General features: G+C 37.5%; 1 protein-coding gene across 7 annotated transcripts in view; it reads left to right on the top strand.

The window, feature by feature from the left end:
• The window catches only part of RPS6KA3 (ribosomal protein S6 kinase A3), a 118,988-nt gene that overhangs the window by 83,310 nt on the left and 16,725 nt on the right, over positions 1 to 18,953 (top strand). For all 7 annotated transcript variants that reach the window (XM_053202154.1, XM_053202158.1, XM_027054624.2 and 4 more), the window contains 7 exons: positions 7,036 to 7,124; positions 7,323 to 7,387; positions 7,463 to 7,565; positions 10,653 to 10,777; positions 12,776 to 12,901; positions 15,449 to 15,538; positions 17,455 to 17,613. In XM_053202154.1, coding sequence (XP_053058129.1) covers positions 7,036 to 7,124; positions 7,323 to 7,387; positions 7,463 to 7,565; positions 10,653 to 10,777; positions 12,776 to 12,901; positions 15,449 to 15,538; positions 17,455 to 17,613 — 757 coding nt within the window. The remainder of the gene's footprint in view (positions 1 to 7,035; positions 7,125 to 7,322; positions 7,388 to 7,462; positions 7,566 to 10,652; positions 10,778 to 12,775; positions 12,902 to 15,448; positions 15,539 to 17,454; positions 17,614 to 18,953) is intronic.

The following is an 18,953-nucleotide window of genomic DNA, read 5'->3' as shown; positions in this document are numbered from 1 at the left end:
CAAGAGAGGATATTCACTGGCCAATAAACTTATAAAAAGTTGCTCACCATCATTAATCAGAAAATGCAGATCACAACCACAACGAGCTACACCTGCACACCCACCCGAATGACTAACAGTAAAAAGACTGACAATATAAAGTGCTGACAGGATGTGGAGCAGTGGCAACTTTGATCCATAGTTGGAAGGAATATAAATACTCCTATAACCACTTTGGAAAGCAGTTTTTGGCATTATTTTCTAAAGCCAAATGTATATATACACCCTCATCCAATAATCCCAATCCTCAGGGTGCACTCATTTTACATGCATCAAGGTACTTGCACATCAAGAAAGTAGTACAAAGATGTTCATAGCAGCATTATTTGTAAAAGCCAAAAAGTGGGAACTGGACATTAGCAGTAGAATGGATTGATAAATTATGACATATTCATACAATGGAATACAGCAGGGGTTGTTAAACTCTCTGTAAATGTTTTAGCTTTACAGGCCACACACAGTGTCATATATTCTCACTGTTTGTTGTTTGTTTCCAACACTTTAAAAATGTAAAGGGGTACCTGGGTGGCTCAGTTGATTAAGCATCCAATTTCGGCTCAGGTCATGATCTCACAGTTCGTGAGTCCGAGCCCCACATCAGGCTCTGTGCTGATAGTTCAGAGCCTGGAGCCTGCTTCGGATTCTGTGTCTCCCTCTCTCTCTGCCCCTCCCCTGCTCGCACTGTGTCTGTCTCTCTCAAAAATAAATACACATTTTTTAAAAATGTAAAAACCATTCTTAGCTCAAAAGCCATACCAAAACAGGCTGAGGCCTTTGGTCCAGGGGTGCAGAAAATGAACAAATCATAGTTATATGCAACAATTTGGGTAAATTGTGCAAGAATTTTGAGCAAGGACAGTTCAGACACCAAAAAATAAATACTATATGATTCTGTATATAAAGTTTTAAAAGCAGACAAACTACAGTTTTTTAAGGTCCGTATTCAGATGGCAACAGGGAAGGCAAAATAAGAAAAGTGGTTACATTGGATGAGAAGTTCTGGCAATGTTCTATTTTTTGGCCAGTTGACTATTCACTTTGTGGTAGATCATTGAACTGTATACTTTGGTGTTGGGGTTGTGCAGGGTTTGTTTGTTTTACACTTTATGTAATTTTTCACAATAAAAAAGGTAAAAAAAATGTTTGCTATATAAATGAATGTTCACTAAACCTTCATCACTCCATCTATTTCGGCCCCTTCCTTTCAGCTGACCAACATACTCTAGTGTTGGGAAAAATCAACCCTTTTCTTGACCTGGCCTTCCTTTCATGTTTTTGCACCATCTTCCTGCATCCTTTCAACACAGAGCCTCTGTAAAGAGTAGTCTGTGCTTTCTGTTACCATTTTTTGGCTGCTTTTATTCCACACCCTGTTTGTCATTCATTTCCACCATTCTATTGCAACTCCTCTTGTTATGGTCACCAGTGATCTGGTTGCTTAAATCAGTGGCAGATTGTTAGAAAGGCAACTCTCTGTACCATTTGTTCACACAATTCATTCAACAGATGATTGAGGTCTTGCTACATATACTTAGGATGCAGTGTTAACAAGACTGAGAAGATCTCTGGTCTCACAGAGTTTGCATTCTAGTTGGGGAGACAAGGAATTAATATTAATATATTTCAGAAAGTAATAGCAATAGGGATAATAAACCAGAATATTTCTTAAGTGTGAGGGAAGGGGCAGGGGCAGGGGCAGGAGCCAATTTAGGTGAGGCAGTTAAGAAAAGTCTCTCTGAATGTGGATCCTGAGAAACTTAACAGAAGACCATGGGGGAGGGGAAGAAAAAAAAAAAAGAGGTTAGAGAAGGAGGGAGCCAAACCATAAGAGACTCTTAAAAACAGAATAAACTGAGGATTGATGGGGGGTTGGAGGGAGGGGAAAGTGGGTGATGAGCATTCAGGAGGGCACCTGTTGGGATGAGCACTGGGTGTTGTATGGAAACCAATTTGACAATAAATTTCATATTTAAAAAAAAAGTCTCTGAGGAGAATTTGACACTGTTGGCACCTTCCTCCCCATTTAGGTTTTCCTCTTCTCACCTGCTTCTCCTACTTCCTTAACAGTTCCTCTTTTGATCTCTTGCTTGACCATTCCTCTCTGCCTGCTTTTCTCTGCTTAATTATGAAAACTATCTAATGTAATTTGCAAAAATAGAAATAATACAGTGAACATACAAATACCAGGCACCTACATTCAACAATCATCAGATTTTGCCACATTTGCTTCATTTATTGCTTTTTTCTTTTTCTTCTTCACTGAAATATTTTAAGCATTCCAGACATATCGTTTGTCACCCACTTAAGTGTGCATTGCTAAAAAGTGAGGATGTTTTCTTTCATTCATAACCACACCTAACAAAACATTGGTAAGGTATCCACTAATACCAATTCATAACCTGATTTTTCAGATTTTCTCCAGAACTTTGTCTTTACAGCCCCAAATCACATCTGAGCATTTCATTTGGTTGTATTTCTTAAGCTTCCATTCTTCTAGAACAGTCTACCCTTGTTTTTTTCCCCCTACCGTTTACTTGTAGAAGAAACCAATACAGTTTTATAGAATTCCATTTTCTGTATTTATCTTGTCAAAAGACAACCTCTCAGTATATGAAACAAAAAGCATAAAGCTGATACTGTTGCTTACTCTAGTAAGGAAGAGTGATGCTGATCTAATAGAGTGCCTAAGCAGCACAGACCACTGTTGTTACAGAGGATTTTGGGGAAGGGTGGAGCTCAAGAACTGGCAGGTTTTCAGGGCCATAAATGGGTCGACATCATCTGTAAGAGTGGTTACTTGGGTGGGACTGTTGATCAGTTTGCACTCAGGTGTGGTTGTTGGAGTCCCTTCTTTTTTGTCTGATTTTCACAGATGGACAGCAGTTACTGATTGGTTGATTTGCCAAAAAAAAAAAAAAACTGTTTACCTGGGCAAGTTGATTTTGCTCAATTGAATGAATTTAAAGCCAGTTTTTGTGGCTCTCTTGTTAACATGGTTACACAACAATTAGTTTTTTCCTAGGAGTATTGAAATTGTTTTATTCTCCCTATAATATTGTTGAACTTGTTCCTTTATTCCATTTCTGGTTAAACTTTTTTTTGGCAAGATTATTTCATAGCTCATGCTGCATTCTGTTGCATCACATCAGAAGGGTTACAACACCTGGTTGCCCAACTTTAAGTGATGAGGTCCCATGATTACACCTGATCCCTCTATGCGACGTTCCCTGGCAGGCTTTCATCTAGTGGTTTCAAACATTGGTAATCATTACTTGAAATAACAATTTTAGTAGGGATTCCAAAATTGTGCTTTCTATTACTTTTATTCTTTCTTCATTTATTAGCTGATATTTTCCAAAACCGTGAACTTTCTCTCATCAGCTAGGGCTGTTGAAATACCTTGAAATAAGGCTCAAACAAGAAAGGCAGAATAAGTGTTTGATTGTTTTCTTTTCTTTTTATAAATTGTATTTTTTTCAACGTTTTTTATTTATTTTTGGGACAGAGAGAGACAGAGCATGAACGGGGGAGAGGCAGAGAGAGAGGGAGACACAGAATCGGAAACAGGCTCCAGGCTCTGAGCCATCAGCCCAGAGCCTGACGCGGAGCTCGAACTCACGGACCGCAAGATCGTGACCTGGCTGAAGTCGGACGCTTAACCGACTGCGCCACCCAGGCGCCCCTTGATTGTTTTCTTAATTATTTCCAGTTATCAGAGCCCTGGTTACATCCAGTGGGGATGGTGTCCAGTGAGTTGACGTTTATGTTAGCTTTGACTTTTTCTTACTTTACTATAATGAACCCCTGGGATTTAATAATCAGGATGATTCAGCAATTACAAATAATTGCATTCATTATTTTTAATGCCCAAATTGTTCTTTTTCTGACCACTGCTTAAATGTTCTTGTTTCCTAGGGTTTCATCTTTGATAGACTTTTCTTCCCTTCTGTGCTCATTTTCCTGGCTGACCTCAGTCTTTTCTGTAACTACTCTCAGCATTTTAATTACTCTCAAATTATTCTTTCTTAACCAGACATCAGACCTGTATTTGCATGTCCTCACCTGCATGGCTCTCCCAAAACATGAAAACACATGATTAAATTTATCTGTTTGCTGTTCTTTTCTTCTTGTTGTATTTTCAGTTCCCGAGCCAGAAACCTGGAATCATTCTTGATTTCTTCCCTTCTCTTGTACATGCAGGTATTCATCAAATTTGCTCTTAGAAATATTTCAGTGTCCCAGCTTTTCCTTTGCATTGCACTGCTTACGGTTCTCAGACCATGGTGGTCTCTTACCTACACTTTGGGTCAAGCTCCTAAATAGAATGCCTACAACCTACCACTGCTTTCTACTCCAGATCACTCTATACTACTACCTTTGCAGTTACCTTCTTGGAAATAAATTTGGTCACGTTAGTCCACTGTTTAAAGACCTCTGCTAAGGGCACCTGGGTGGCTCAGTTGGTTAAGTGTCCTGCTCTTGGTCTCAGCTCAGGTCATGATCTCATGGTTCTTAGGTTCAAGCCCTGCATCAGGCTCTGTGCTGCCGGTGCAGAGCCTACCTGGGATGCTCTCTCTCCCTTTCTCTCTGCTCTTCTCCCTGGCTCACGTTCCCTCTATCTCTCTCAAAATAAATAAACTTTAAAAAAAAAAAAAAGACCTCTACGGGGCGCCTGGGTGACTCATTCAGTTGGGTGTCCAACTTTGGCTCTGGTCATGATCTCACAGTTCACGGGTTTGAGCCCCATGTCAGGCTCTGTGCTCAGAGCTCAGAGCCTGGATCCTGCTTCGGATTCTGGTGTCTCCCTCTCTCTCTGCCCCTCCCCAGCTCATGCTCACTTGCTCGCTCGCTCTCTCGCTCTCTCTCTCAGAAATAAATAAACTTTAAAAAAATTTTTTTAATTAAAAGAAAGAAACCTCTGCTATATACCTATTACCTACTATGGCAGTACTTTCCAGATTTGTTTGGTAGAGCCCTAATTCTACAAGATGTGAATAGGTATTCTCTGAAAAAGACATACTGGAAACAAATGTTTAGAAAAATAATGATTTCCTTACTTTCGATTTTTCAGCCTTTTATATACAATGTATTTTATTCTGTGTCTCCAACAGGGAGTAAAATAGATAGTATTCCACAAATTCATTAGATCATGAAATATTTTTATTGTCGTTGCTGAGCTCTAGAAAGATTAATGTTATTTAGTAAAATGTTAGGGGGACACTGGCCAAATGAATAAATTCTCAACTTTTAAACTGCATTTAAGGCCTTTCATAGTCTCTCATGTTAAATTAGATATCCCCTGCTGTTCCCTTAGCAGTCTTTCCATATGTCCTTCTGAAGTTTTCTCTTAATGTACTAGGGTTATCTGTCTCCGTCTTCCTTGCTGACTCTGGGGGCCTATCTTTATCTCTATTTCCTCAGCACTGGGCAATATCTGGCACATAGTAGCGCAATAACAACTCACTGAATAATAAATGGATCTATTTCTGAAGAAGAAATTTCTCCGCTAGCCATTTCCCCAGCTCTGTTAGTATTTTCATACTTACGGGATCAGTAGTTGCCTTAATTTGTAGGTTAGGAAAAAGAATAAAATTATATATTGGAGCTGAAACTGACCCTCAAGCTCATTCAGGCTGGCGGTTTTCAGACTATGTGCCACAGACTCTTAGGTGTCCCACAGACCCCTTTCCCACCAGCTGCTCTTCCTTGTGGGGCTATTAAAGGGAATGGGAGGAAAAAATAGGCATATGAAGCACATTTCTTTTAGCAGTTTTGAATAGTGGGTTTTTGGGGTGCCTGAGTGGCTCAGTCAGTTAAGTGTCCAACTTCGGCTCAGGTCATGATCTCATGTCTTGTGGTTTCAAGCCCCACGTCAGGCTCTGTGCTGACAGCTCAGAGCCTGGAGCCTGCTTCAGGTTCTGTGTCTCCCTCTCTGTGACCTTCCCCTGCTGACACTCTGTCTCTCTCTCTCTCTCAAAAATAAATGAACATTAAAAATAAAAAATTTTAAAAATAGTGGATTTCTTAAATTCCTTTTGAAAAAAGATTCCAAGGCTACAGTAGAGAGCCATTGATGTAACGGTCAACCCTTTGCTTATGAGGGAGTGGTAACAGACCCAAAGGGATTGTCTTTTCACAAGGTCACAAAGTTCTTAGTAACAGGGCAGGAACTAAGACTCAGATCATTTTACTCTCACAGTAGTGCTTTTTGCAAAAATCAGAAAAAATGGAAAAGTTTATTAGAAGATTATGGACTAAAATTCTATTAAGTGTTCACACAAAAGTCTATATACAAAAGTTCATAGCATCTTTATTTGTAGTAATCCAAAACTAGATACAGTCCAAGTGCCCTTCAACAGGTAAACGGATAAACGAACTGTGGTCCATCCATGCCATGGAATACTACTCAACAACTAAAAGGAATGATTTATTCATACATGCAACAACTTGGATGAATCTCAGGAAATTTATGCTGAGTGAAAAAATTACACGCTTTATGATTCCACTTACATAACATTCTTAAAATGACAAAATTATAGAAATTTAGAATAGATTCATGATTGCCAGAGGTTAGGAATTGGAGAGGGAGGGAGGCCAGTATGGTTATAAAGGGACAGTGTGAGGTATCCTGGTAGTGATGAACTGTTCATTATCTTTACTGTGGTGGTGGATACAGGGACCTATACCTATAATATAATGGCAAAGAACTGAACTTCCATGTACACACACAAACAAACTCCAGCGGTTAAAGCTGGAGACATCTAAATGAGATAAGTTGATTGCATTAGTGTCAGTATTCTGGTTGTGATAGTATACTCTAGTTTTGTAAGACATTACCATTGGGGAAAGGGTACACAGGATCTATCTGTATTATTTCTTACAACTTAGTATAAACCCACAATTATCTTAAAATGAAAAGACTAGTTTAAAAGTTTTAAAAATGAAATACAGATACTTCCAGAAAATAAAATGTTGTTATGTGGATTTATTATTTAGAGCCAAACTTGGGATGCCACAGTTTTTGAGTCCTGAAGCCCAGAGTCTTTTGCGAATGCTTTTCAAACGAAATCCTGCAAACAGATTAGGTAAAAATTGTAATTAGTTTCTTTTTTGTGTTTGTTGGTATTTGGGATTTTTTGGCAGGGGGAGGTGGATATTTGTTTTTAATGTGTAATTATGACATATTAGGGCAAATATTAAAAGCAAAGGCTAAATAAACTATATAGTCCTCCTTGAAATAAAAATATTTAATCAAAAATTCTAAACCATTTAATTTTTGATAGGTGCAGGACCAGATGGAGTTGAGGAAATTAAAAGACACTCATTTTTCTCAACAATAGACTGGAATGTAAGTATAGAATGAAAATGTGCTTGAATTTTTTTTATAATTAACGCATATCTAAGTCTCTCCTTTTTCCTCTAGAAACTGTACAGAAGAGAAATTCATCCACCTTTTAAACCTGCAACTGGCAGACCTGAAGATACGTTCTATTTTGATCCTGAGTTTACTGCAAAAACTCCCAAAGGTAAGGAGAAAATGTGAAAACCCAAATGTAAGACTATATATAGATATATAAGTCTTTATGCTATCCTCATACCTCCCCTTCCTACCATATGCCTGCTAAGGTAACTAGATAATTCGAAAATCCTTTACAGCATTTTATAGCAGTTAAGATCCATGTTGAACCTTATAACAAACTATGGGGGCACCTGGGTGACTCAATCAGTTGAGCATCCAACTCTTGATTTAGGCTCAAGTCATGATCCCAGGGTTGTGGGATCGAGCCTCACATCAAGTTCTATACTGAGCATGGAGCCTGTGTAAGATTCTCTCCCTCCCTCTCTCTCTCAAAGTTAAAAAAATCTTTTAGCAAATAATGTTGTGCCTTAAACTTTGATACTATTTATGTGAAAAAATTATTTGGTTGTGTGTTTATTTACCTGTAGCTGTTTCTACTTAAAACACTATTCAGTATAGATAGTGCTCTTTAAAACTCTAATATTAAGTACAGTTCTGCAAGTACTTGTAAAGTTTAAATCCAAAACATAGCTTAAACTTTGTATGAGGTGTCATCATTTCAAAGTAATTCAGGAGCACCTGGTGGCTCAGTTGGTTGAGCTTCTGACTCTTGATTTCGGCTCAGGTCATGATCCCATGGTTCGTGAGTTCCAGCCCTACGTCAGGCTGTGTGCTGACAGCATGGAGCCTGCTTGGGATTCTGTGTCTCCCTCTCTCTCTGCCCATCCCCTGCTTGTGCATGCTCTCTTTCTATCTCTCTCTCAAAAATAAATAAACATTTTTAAAAATGCTTCATATCCTGTGTCATGCCTTATCCTAAAATTGCATTAACAGTGACTATTACAGAGAAACTATCTTTGAAATGGTAATCTATATTTATTAGTGTGTGTATACACATAAGGGTATGTTTTGCACTCTAATACTCCCTCATTTAGGTGTGCCAGACCCCAGGTTTATCACTGACAAGCAAATAAATAAAAAGTGTGCTTGTATGTATTTTCCATAGAGCACATCATTCAAACCTTGCTATAAAACTTTCCAGTCAGTGGGAATCCAAGCTGGTGCAGCCACTCTGGAAAACAGTATGGAGTTTCCTCAAAAAATTAAAAATAGGACTGTCCTACGACCCAGCAATTGCACTATAGGCATTTATCCAAGGGATTCAGGTGTGCTGTTTCGAAGGGACACATGCACCCCCGTGTTTATAGCAGCACCATCAACAATAGCCAAAGTATGGAAAGAGCCCAAATGCCCATCGATGGATGAATGGATAAAGAAGATGTGGTATATATACACATATGATGGAGTATTACTAAGCAATCAAAAGGAATGAAATCTTGCCATTTGCAACTACGTGGATGGAACTGGAGGATATTATGCTAAGCGAAATTAGTCAGAGAAAGACAAATATCATATGACTTCACTCATATGAGGACTTTAAGATATAAAACAGATGAACATAAGGGAAGCAAGAATAATATAAAAACAGGGAGGGGGACAAAACATAAGAGACTCGTAAATATGGAGAATAGAGGGTTACTGGAGGGGTTGTGGGAGTGGGGATGGGCTAAATGAGTAAGGGGCATTAAGGAATCTACTCCTGAAATCATTGTTGCACTATATGCTAATTTGGATGTAAATTTTAAAAAATAAAATTAATTAAAAAAATAAATTTAAATAAATTAAAAAAAAAAACTTTCCAGTCAGTATCCTCATAATTTGTGTTAAGCATTGATGGATGTTTATTATTTTTATAAGACAGTCTTAGAAATTTGAATTAATACATCAGCACAATTTTATCAAAAACATAAACAGTGATATGCATTGAATTGGTGATAGATGGTAATGTTTTACTTTGCTTTCTCATTACAATTTGTCCTGATAGAGGAAAGATCTCAGAATAGCACAATTCTATATTGTATTCTGCCCAGGTAGTTAGCAAAAGTCTTCAGTAGAATACTGTCACCTTGATTTAAAATTCACTAAACAGTATTTATTGCTGATACTATGAAGCTGATGTTAAAAAAGAACTTTATGCAGAGTTGATGTTTAAGTAGATTTGCCTATTTGGTTTTTGCCCTTAGTCTTTATAATATGATTATAAATATTAGTATGCTTAATTGTGTCTTTACATTTATGAGTAGTACATTTGTTATGATTTTATTTTTATAGTAACTATTAACTATATTTTAAAAGTAGTTTTCTGTTTTTGTTAATGCCAGTAGATTCCACATAAATAATTTGAATAACAATATGTGTCATGTTATAAGATACAGTTTAAGGACTACATGCCATGATTTTCCTCAATATTACTTTTGATCCTTAAATATATATATATAAATATAGTAATTTTTTTCAATGTTTATTTTTGAGAGACAGAGACAGAGCGTGAGTAGGGAAGGGGCACAGAGAGAGGAGGACACAGAATTCAAAGCAGGCTCCAGGCTCTGAGCTGTCAGCACAGAGCCCGACGCGGGGCTCGAACCCACAAACTGTGAGATCATGACCTGGGCCGAAGTCAGACGCCCAACCAACTGAGCCAGCCAGGCGCCCCTAAATACAGTAATTTTTAACTTGTAGTTTAGATTTCCAGATTCTGATATTGTGTATTAAGATTACTGGCCTAAATTCCTTTCTCCTAAATTATCTGTAGATGAACATGTATCTCCACATGACCAGGAGCCATAGCACTGAATTTAAGATTTTGTTTCTCAGTCACACTAACCACATCTCAAATGCTCAGGAGCTGCATGTGGCTGGGGGCTGCCATATTGGACAGCACAGATAAAGAAAATTTACATCACTACAGAAAATTCTATGGATCATTGCTAATTTACAATAACATTAGCCCAGTAATTCATCGATTTATTATATTCTTCAACGAATTAGCTATTTTCTGGGCTCAGAAGAACTAGGATGTTAGAGCTCTGATACCCATAAGCCATCAGGACAGGGCTGATTTTACTGAGTTATCCTGGAAGCACTGGGTGCCTAAGAAGTAAAATTCCAGAATTAGAAAAGCCATACTGTCAACAGTTATTCCCTTAATTACCTTTCAAGTATTACCTTCTCAGTAATGTATTATTCTTTTCAGACTCACCTGGCATTCCACCCAGTGCTAATGCACATCAGCTTTTTCGGGGGTTTAGTTTTGTTGCTATCACCTCAGATGATGAAAGCCAAGCTATGCAGACAGTTGGTGTGCATTCAATTGTGCAGGTGAGTGAATGTATAAGTAACTTAAATTTGAAATGTTGTAAGACAGAGTTCACTATGTGGATGATTATATTTGATCTGATTTTAAGTGGGCAGCTTAAAATAAATTTTATACCATTGACATTGCTTTTAGAAATTCCTTTCATTTGCTTTTAAAAAGATGGCATGCACTAAAATTCTGGATATCTGTCTGACTTAAAAGGGGAATTCTAAGAGAGTTGAGACATATATCACCATCTTGTCTCCACCCTTTCCTGTTTATCAGGAAAAAATGTTTATCAGGCCTAGTTTGTTTCATCTTCTGACTCTGTCAGGTCAGCTATGATGAACTGAGGTCTCCTGGTTCCCTGATAGCTTAGAACAGGGTTCAGCAGACTTGCTTTCTAAAGGGCCAGTTAAATGTTCGGGGCTTTGTAGGCTACCTGATCTCTGTCACAACCACTCATATCTGCCATTGTAACACAAAAGCAGCCATAGACCAGTAGCTAAGTGAATGAGCATGGCTGTGTGCCAATAAAACTTTATTTATAAAAACTGGCAGTGGAAAAAAAACTGGCAGTGAAACAGATTTGGCCCAGAGGCTATAGTTTGCCAACTTCTGCCATAGAAATGTATAAGAAATAAGAGTGAACTTCAGTCTTATGTTTTCCGTGTTTTGTTTCCTTGTTCATTGGGAATCCCCATTGCTATTAGGAAGAAATGGTTGTAGGTACTACCTTAGGGTGTGCCCTTCCTCATTATCCCATCTGTGTATCAGAGTTGGAGAAGGAGGTAAAAGCCACAGAAGCAGGTTTATAGATGTCTGTGTGTTTGTAACAGGAGACTGGACTAGTAAATTAAATGTTATTCGAGGAACACAAATAGTATAAACCATTAGATTTATTCCTTCCCATCCTAGTATCATGGAAAGATAAATGTAATTCATCTTCCTAATCACAGAGGGAGCTAGATATGTCTTTTGAAGCATTGATTGTTTTTTAGGGTACTAATTAGTGCTTGAGTTTGCTCCATGATGAAGTTGCTTTTGCTCTAACGTTTCTTTCCTGGGTTAGTCATCTTGCTTTCCACTTTCGAGAAAACCATTTTAAGCACTGGTTTTTAAATAAAATTCATGGTTGAAATAGTCTGTCCCTTTTACTGTAACAAGCATGTGATGTATAGGAAGTTTATAAGTTATAACTTCTCTACCTAACATAGAAGTCACAAACATATATTCTACAGAATTCAAATTTTAACCTATACAAAGTACATAGACACCAGATGTGGCAGGGGATGCTCTCCCTTCAGTATAGCCAAGAGCAGCACAACTTCCCTCAGCATACTTATGAAAGCGCTCATTTGCTAGCCACCATCCTACCCCATGTTATTTAGTCCTTAACCCATTAACAGCTTCTCTAGCAGAAGGTCTATTGAAGCTCCGACTTGAGGGTAGAGAACAGAGGGCATGGCTACTGATAGTCCCCAATGACAATAACAGGTATCACCTTCAAATATTTTATTTAATCCTCATCATTGCTCTCTGAAAAAACACACGTTCAGGGTTACATAGCCTGCAAGAGGTGCATCTGAGACAAGCATCCAGATGTTCTCATTCTGAATCCTCCTAAATCTTTTCTTCCGTACCGGAGGCTTCACACTGCTCCCTATTTGCAAAAGTACTTCAGGGACCTAGCGTTGGCTGGGGAGTGGAATAGGGCTCAATCACAGGCAAAGCTTTCAGCTCCTTATCAATAACTCTGTGTTTTCTGTTGTACGTACTCAGTTTTTTCTTTTTAACACAAGTTTTTTAGCCTATTTTTTGCTGTACATTTTATGGTAGACACTGCTAAAATACACAGTTGTGGAAGAATAAATGCTGTAAAGATTCATTTTTATTTTTGCCGATACTCATTTATATTTATTGTTAATATCAACAGTGCATACCGAGTAACATATTCCACTATTATGAATTATACCATAGTCACTATAAAACTCTTTGTCAACCTATAATTGTGTTTGTAGCAGTTGCACAGAAACAGTATTCAGTTTACTGATGGATATGAAGTAAAAGAAGATATTGGCGTTGGCTCCTACTCTGTTTGCAAGAGATGCATACATAAAGCTACAAACATGGAGTTTGCAGTGAAGGTAAATATTTTTAGGTTTAAAATGCATCTCTAACAGTTCTTATTCATGCATGTCCGTACCACTTAAAAATTACACTCTTCTTTGGTAAATGTGCTTTTTCTTATTTAAAAAAGGGGGGCGGGTATGGTAAACTGAAATATCTGCAACCTTCAGGGCCCTTAATCTGGAACCATGGATTCACCTGTAAACTAAAGGTAAGTGCATACCTACAGTTCGCTCAAGACAGTATCGTTTACACCTGATTTTTAGTAACACTCTTTTACTCTAAAAAGTCCCCAATTTTGTGGTCTAAGAGTCAGGGAATTCCTCAAGATTGTATGCCAAATTTTTTATGTTTACATTTTTCTGGCAAAAAGTGTTGATACTGTCCTTCACATTTAAAAGGATCTGTGCACCAACAAAAGAATATGCACCACTGTTATAAAATTTGTTATCATTAGCTGTTTTAATTTCATCAAGGGTCAAGACAGTAAGAATTTTCTAAGTCAAAAACCAAAGCACATGGCTCTATGATAAAGTTTGAATTACAAACCTTTAGTTGAAAGTGAAAAAATACTGTATTCAGGTTTCTGCCTTTTCACTTCTTGGGATGGTAGTCTCTGCTCTCCCATTGCAAACAATTTAATGTCTAAAGCTTTCAGCTTATTTTGAACCTTAGAAATGATCTATAAGTGTTTAGTGATCTATAAATGTTTAGTTAATAGGGGAGTAGCATTAATTGTTATTACTTCTGTACATCCATCTATCATACAGATCTACCATGATTTCATTGTGTAAAAATAAAATAAATGTCTTTTATATATGCATAGCAAATAGCTGGGAAGACACACATACACAAAAAAATTGTTACTACTATTCTAAACTTGGATGTAATTGCTTTAAAAGTCATCAGTGTCTGGCCTTCTGTAAAGTGTAAGGATGAACCATAAAAAGGCATTTTAATTTGCTCTTCTACTCTTTGCTCATAGTGAAATCTAGAGTACATAGAAATTTTCTGATTGCTTACATGAAAGGAGATAAGGTGAGTAATGTACATGGTAGGCAGTTTAAGGATGTATCTTGTCTCCATAAACACATCAGAAAAAAGTAGAAATGCCCTGAGGCCCCCTTTGAATTACAGAAACCAGGAGCAGTATACCAAAACCTTGAGAATATCTCCAAGCTATTTGTGGAGTCTTGTGACTTAAATTAGATTCATAAAACAAATTCCAGCATAAATTCATTCTACTGAAATTACTACAAATCAAAGATCTGCAAGCAAAAGTATGAATGAAATGTAAGCTCTGCTCAGATTAACAGATGAAAGAGATTGTTGCTAGGAATAACACCTTCCAGTGTGTTCTCGTCTTCAGAAGACTCATCTCCCTTGAATTTGCATGTGTATTCAATATACCTTCTTCTTAATCATCCATTTGCCTAATTCCACACTGTCATTTGCATTTGATTACAGTGTACACCTATGTTTGTATTCCTTGTTCTTCACATACGGAACTGTTTTACAACTAAATACACTTCTGATAGCAGATTTGGCTCACACTGTGAGTTGCAAACTCTTTCCTAGATTGCTGGAGCGTTGGAGTTATTTATTGTGTACATTAATTACTAAGCCTAAATCCAAAATATGTAGGTCACAAAATTTGTTTCAGACTACCCCCTGGACAAAATGAAAGCAAAATGTGTTATCCTTTTAAAAATATTACTGGGGCGCCTGGGTGGCTCAGTCGGTTGAGCGGCTGACTTCGGCTCAGGTCACGATCTCATGGTTTGTGAATTCGAGCCCCGCGTCGGGCTCTGTGCTGACAGCTCAGAGCCTGGAGCCTGTTTCGGATTCTGTGTCTCCCTCTCTCTGACCCTCCCCCGTTCATGCTCTGTCTCAAAAATAAATAAACGTTTAAAAATTTAAAAAATATATATAATATTACTTTAACAGATTAAAACTTTAAGAGATGTATTTTTAAGAAACAGCTGACATAAAAGGATTGGAAAGCTACATTAGTATTTTAAAGGGCTTTATTATAATAATTAAACTTAACTTTAACCAAGTAAAATTCTAGGTGTGGTTTTTTGCTTAGCTTTCTGCCTAGCTTCAAAAATGAGCTTGTTCCACTTAACTCTTAATTAATTCTTTATAAGTAGCTTACAACTAATGGGTTCTTCCACTGAAGCATTTTATTAAAGGAAGTAAAGATAATTTAGTAAACAGATGGCTAGTGGTGGTATTATATATACATCTTTTCCTTAATTTTCTGTAGTGATAGGGGTTAGAAGTTGACTACATTTACAAGGGCTTAAGACATTCAAGGATGGAAGAAAGAGATGTTCTTGGTACCTTTTCTTGAGGCCTTTGAGTATTTAGTAAGTTCTAAACTTAGACTGGCTTTCAAATTTTGATTAGACAGTGTGGCCAGGGACTTAAATAAGACTGGTTGATAAATGGCTCATATGTCTAGTATTTATATAAGATAATACTTAAGATCCGTAGCTTTAATACTTAAGGTTTGTGAATGTATAGTTCATGAGATTTTATGATAAATACCTGCCTTTTAGATTATTGATAAAAGCAAGAGAGACCCAACAGAAGAAATTGAAATACTTCTTCGTTATGGACAGCATCCAAACATCATTACTCTAAAGGATGTAAGTAGTAAATTCTTTAACTACGATCATTTGAATCAGTTGTCTAACTCGCTCTGGGAATGTTTTCAAATATCATGTGGTGGACAAAGAACTCGATATCGTAAATTTTAAAAAAATTGACTGGAGTACAACATATGTAGCATAATTTCAGCTATAAAGAAAAATATGTTTATGTAGTTAATTTTTGTATTTTTGCTTTAAGAAGAAAAATGTTACTGACATTATTGCTTTTAATACCTATATTTACTGGAACATGTGGGTATTAATTAGTATTAGGGATTAACTAGTCTCAGACTCTATGGATTCCCCAAACTCTCTTCCACAGTACTGCCTGAGAAAGCAAACACTCAGATATGTTACTTGCCTACCTACATCTCATACCCCCACTCACCTCCAGTCCTTGCCTTCCTCTGTCTGCAGTAGTTTTCACACTTCCTCTCATACCCCATGCTCTAACCATGCTCTAGTATGTACACATCTTTCAGCTTTCCTCCTTTTCTCATGCTGCTCTGTCTGAATTTATGATTTCCTCAATGAACAGTACCACTTCCCTTCTTTGCCTGGCTAACCACCGTTCCTCTAAAACTTTGCTAAAACATTACTTCCTCCAGGAGGTCTGTTCTTCGGATCGCCACACCCTAGACAAGTGAGGTATCCTTTCCTTTCTGCCTGTGGTTTTATCATACCAGAGCTGTTGGCGAAGGGTGTGAACTCCCCAGGCAGCATTAAACCTTCTCTTGCTGATGGTGCTCACATAGGCTCAAAGGCCATATCTGGGTGTCATAGACCTGATATGTCACATGGCCAACTAAGCCAGAGAATTTCTAAGGTACCTTTTGCCTTTCACCTCTGAGATTTTGTGAATTCCAAAGTTTACTCTTCCTTTTTCCTAACCAAAACTCCAGTTTCCTGAGATTAATTTATCACTGCTCATTGTTAGAAGAAGAATGTTAACTTAGTCCCATTAAAATGTGAAGCTGCATATCTTAAGTGACTCTTTAATTACTATAACCTCCAAGAATCTGACCAACTAAATAAAAAAGGAAATACAGAAAATTCTTTCTTCCTTGACTTGGAAACTCCCTAAGCTGTTACTGGTTTTTACATCTTTCCTCCTTCTTTGATTTCAAATTCCAAGGTCTCTAAAATTTTCCCTGCTTTTATCACAGCATCTCCAACATTTTTTTTAACTTATTTCTATGTCTGTTTCTCCCTACTAGAATAAACACATTGAGGACAGGTACCTTGTTTTCTACATATTTGGGGCCCCAGCACCCACTACCTCTTACGGAGCTAAATAAAGGTGTGCAGTAACCCGGTGGTGACGGGGAATAAAAGAAACTGAAGCTTAATAAAGAGGCTATCTCAGTTTGGGATTGCCTGAAGTACAAATCCAAAATTACAATGAGCTTTCTATTTCTGCATTGGGAGGAAACTTGTATGCTTCTGTGTGGTTAGATGGAATATCTTTCTGCTACTTGATCTTCCTACTTAATTTGTGCCACAGCTTGTATTTCAGCTTAATCAAAACCAGAATTGATTCGTTGTACTGTTTATGTAAATATAGAAGTTCTGCAGTTGCAGAAGTTCCAGGAAAATCATAGTCCCCACTGTCATCGATAGAAAGATCAAGAGAAACAAACCTGAGAGCAACAGTTCAGTACCCCTTCATATACGATGCCCATCGTTACTTTGATTGCCATGACTTAGGTTTCACAGAAGGAAGTTGCAGATTATTTTTCTGACATTCAATCTAATCAATTCCTGTTTTAATATTCTTGCATGTATAAAATGGCTTGCAAATTTTATATCCTCCATCACTTGTGATAAATAAAAATTTCCTTGACTATAGACTTTGTTCTGAGCACATGTAAAGCCTCAAATAATTTTTGACATTTTGGTGTTAAATCTTACAGGTATATGATGATGGAAAATACGTGTATGTAGTGACAGAACTTATGAAAGGGGGTGAATTGCTGGATAAAATTCTTAGACAGAAATTTTTCTCCGAAAGAGAGGCCAGTGCTGTCCTCTTTACTATAACCAAAACTGTTGAATATCTTCACGCACAAGGGGTAAGTCTTTTTAACATTTTGTATATACAAATACACACATGCACACACATACATACATATATATACATACACACACACACTTTCACCTTTTCTTTTTTTTTACCTATTCTTTCTGAATGTTTGAACTAAAATTACAAAGGTAGAAGTTACTTTATGCATTAATGGAAAATACTATTAGCTTAATTATTTGCTGTTTTTCATTTACTAAAATTTCTCCCACCAAGGTTGAAGTGCTACTTTGAAATCCTGACTTGTTTATATTAAGTTCTTATGCTTCCCAACAAAAAGTGAGTGAGGTCTTGACCAGGAAGACGTATCACCATTTTTGCTAGGCCACTCTGTGCTCTTGAGAATTAGATCCATTGCAAGTTTAGAAGCACAACCATAGAATCATGGGTTGTATTCACTTATAAAAAGAAATTAAGAGGGGCACCTTGGTGACTTAGTTGTTTGAGCGTCCGACTTCGGCTCATGTCATAATCTCCTGGTTTGTGAGTTTGAGCCCCACATTGGGCCCGCGGCTATCAGTGCAGGGCCCACTTCGGATCTTCTCTCCACATGTCTCTCTCTGCCCCTCCCCCGCTCGCACTTTCCCTCAAAAATAAATAAACATTAAAAAATTAATAAATACGTGGGGCGCCTGGGTGGCTCAGTCGGTTGAGCATCCGACTTCGGCTCCGGTCATGATCTCACAGTTCGTGAGTTCGAGCCACGCATCGGGCTCTGTGCTGACAGCCCAGAGCCTGGAGCCTGCTTCAGATTCTGTGTCCCCTCTCTCTCCGCCCCACCCCTGCTTGTGCTCTGCCTCTCTGTCTTTCAAAAATGAGTAAACATAAAAAAAATTTTTTTAAATAAATACAAGGAAATTAAGAGACTACTTCTTAAGGAGTTTATTTTCAATATGTTATTCTCATTTTGTTTGTCTTTGCTCCTAGAAGCTAACAAGTGGGAAGTGTCACTTTCATTCTAGAGCTTCTTGATTTCTAGCTGGTCAAGATTTGCCTAGTATACTAGCTAAGAATTAGTGGGACTCCATAGTCACTGGAGAATTGATGACTTTGCAGTCATCTAAGTCTTCTATATTCTTTTCCATTGCTTCAGCAGTAATTAGTTACTCAGATGATCTGGAGAAGTAATGTTCTCAATGTTAGAAACTAAAACTGAGGTGATTGATTAGAATCTAGACTCAGAATTTAGTGGTAGAAGAAACATAGAAGTCTAATAAGGAATGTCAAGGTTTATGTGAAAGAAGTACTCAAGTAGGTAACTAAAGGGGGAGAAATATTACAAAAATCTAAAGGAACAATATCTTTTAGTATGTGTGACGTTGTCACTTGGAT

Source organism: Acinonyx jubatus, chromosome X (assembly GCF_027475565.1).
Source record: "Acinonyx jubatus isolate Ajub_Pintada_27869175 chromosome X, VMU_Ajub_asm_v1.0, whole genome shotgun sequence".
Taxonomy (NCBI): domain Eukaryota; kingdom Metazoa; phylum Chordata; class Mammalia; order Carnivora; family Felidae; genus Acinonyx; species Acinonyx jubatus.
This window is presented reverse-complemented; position numbering and strand designations above follow the sequence as displayed.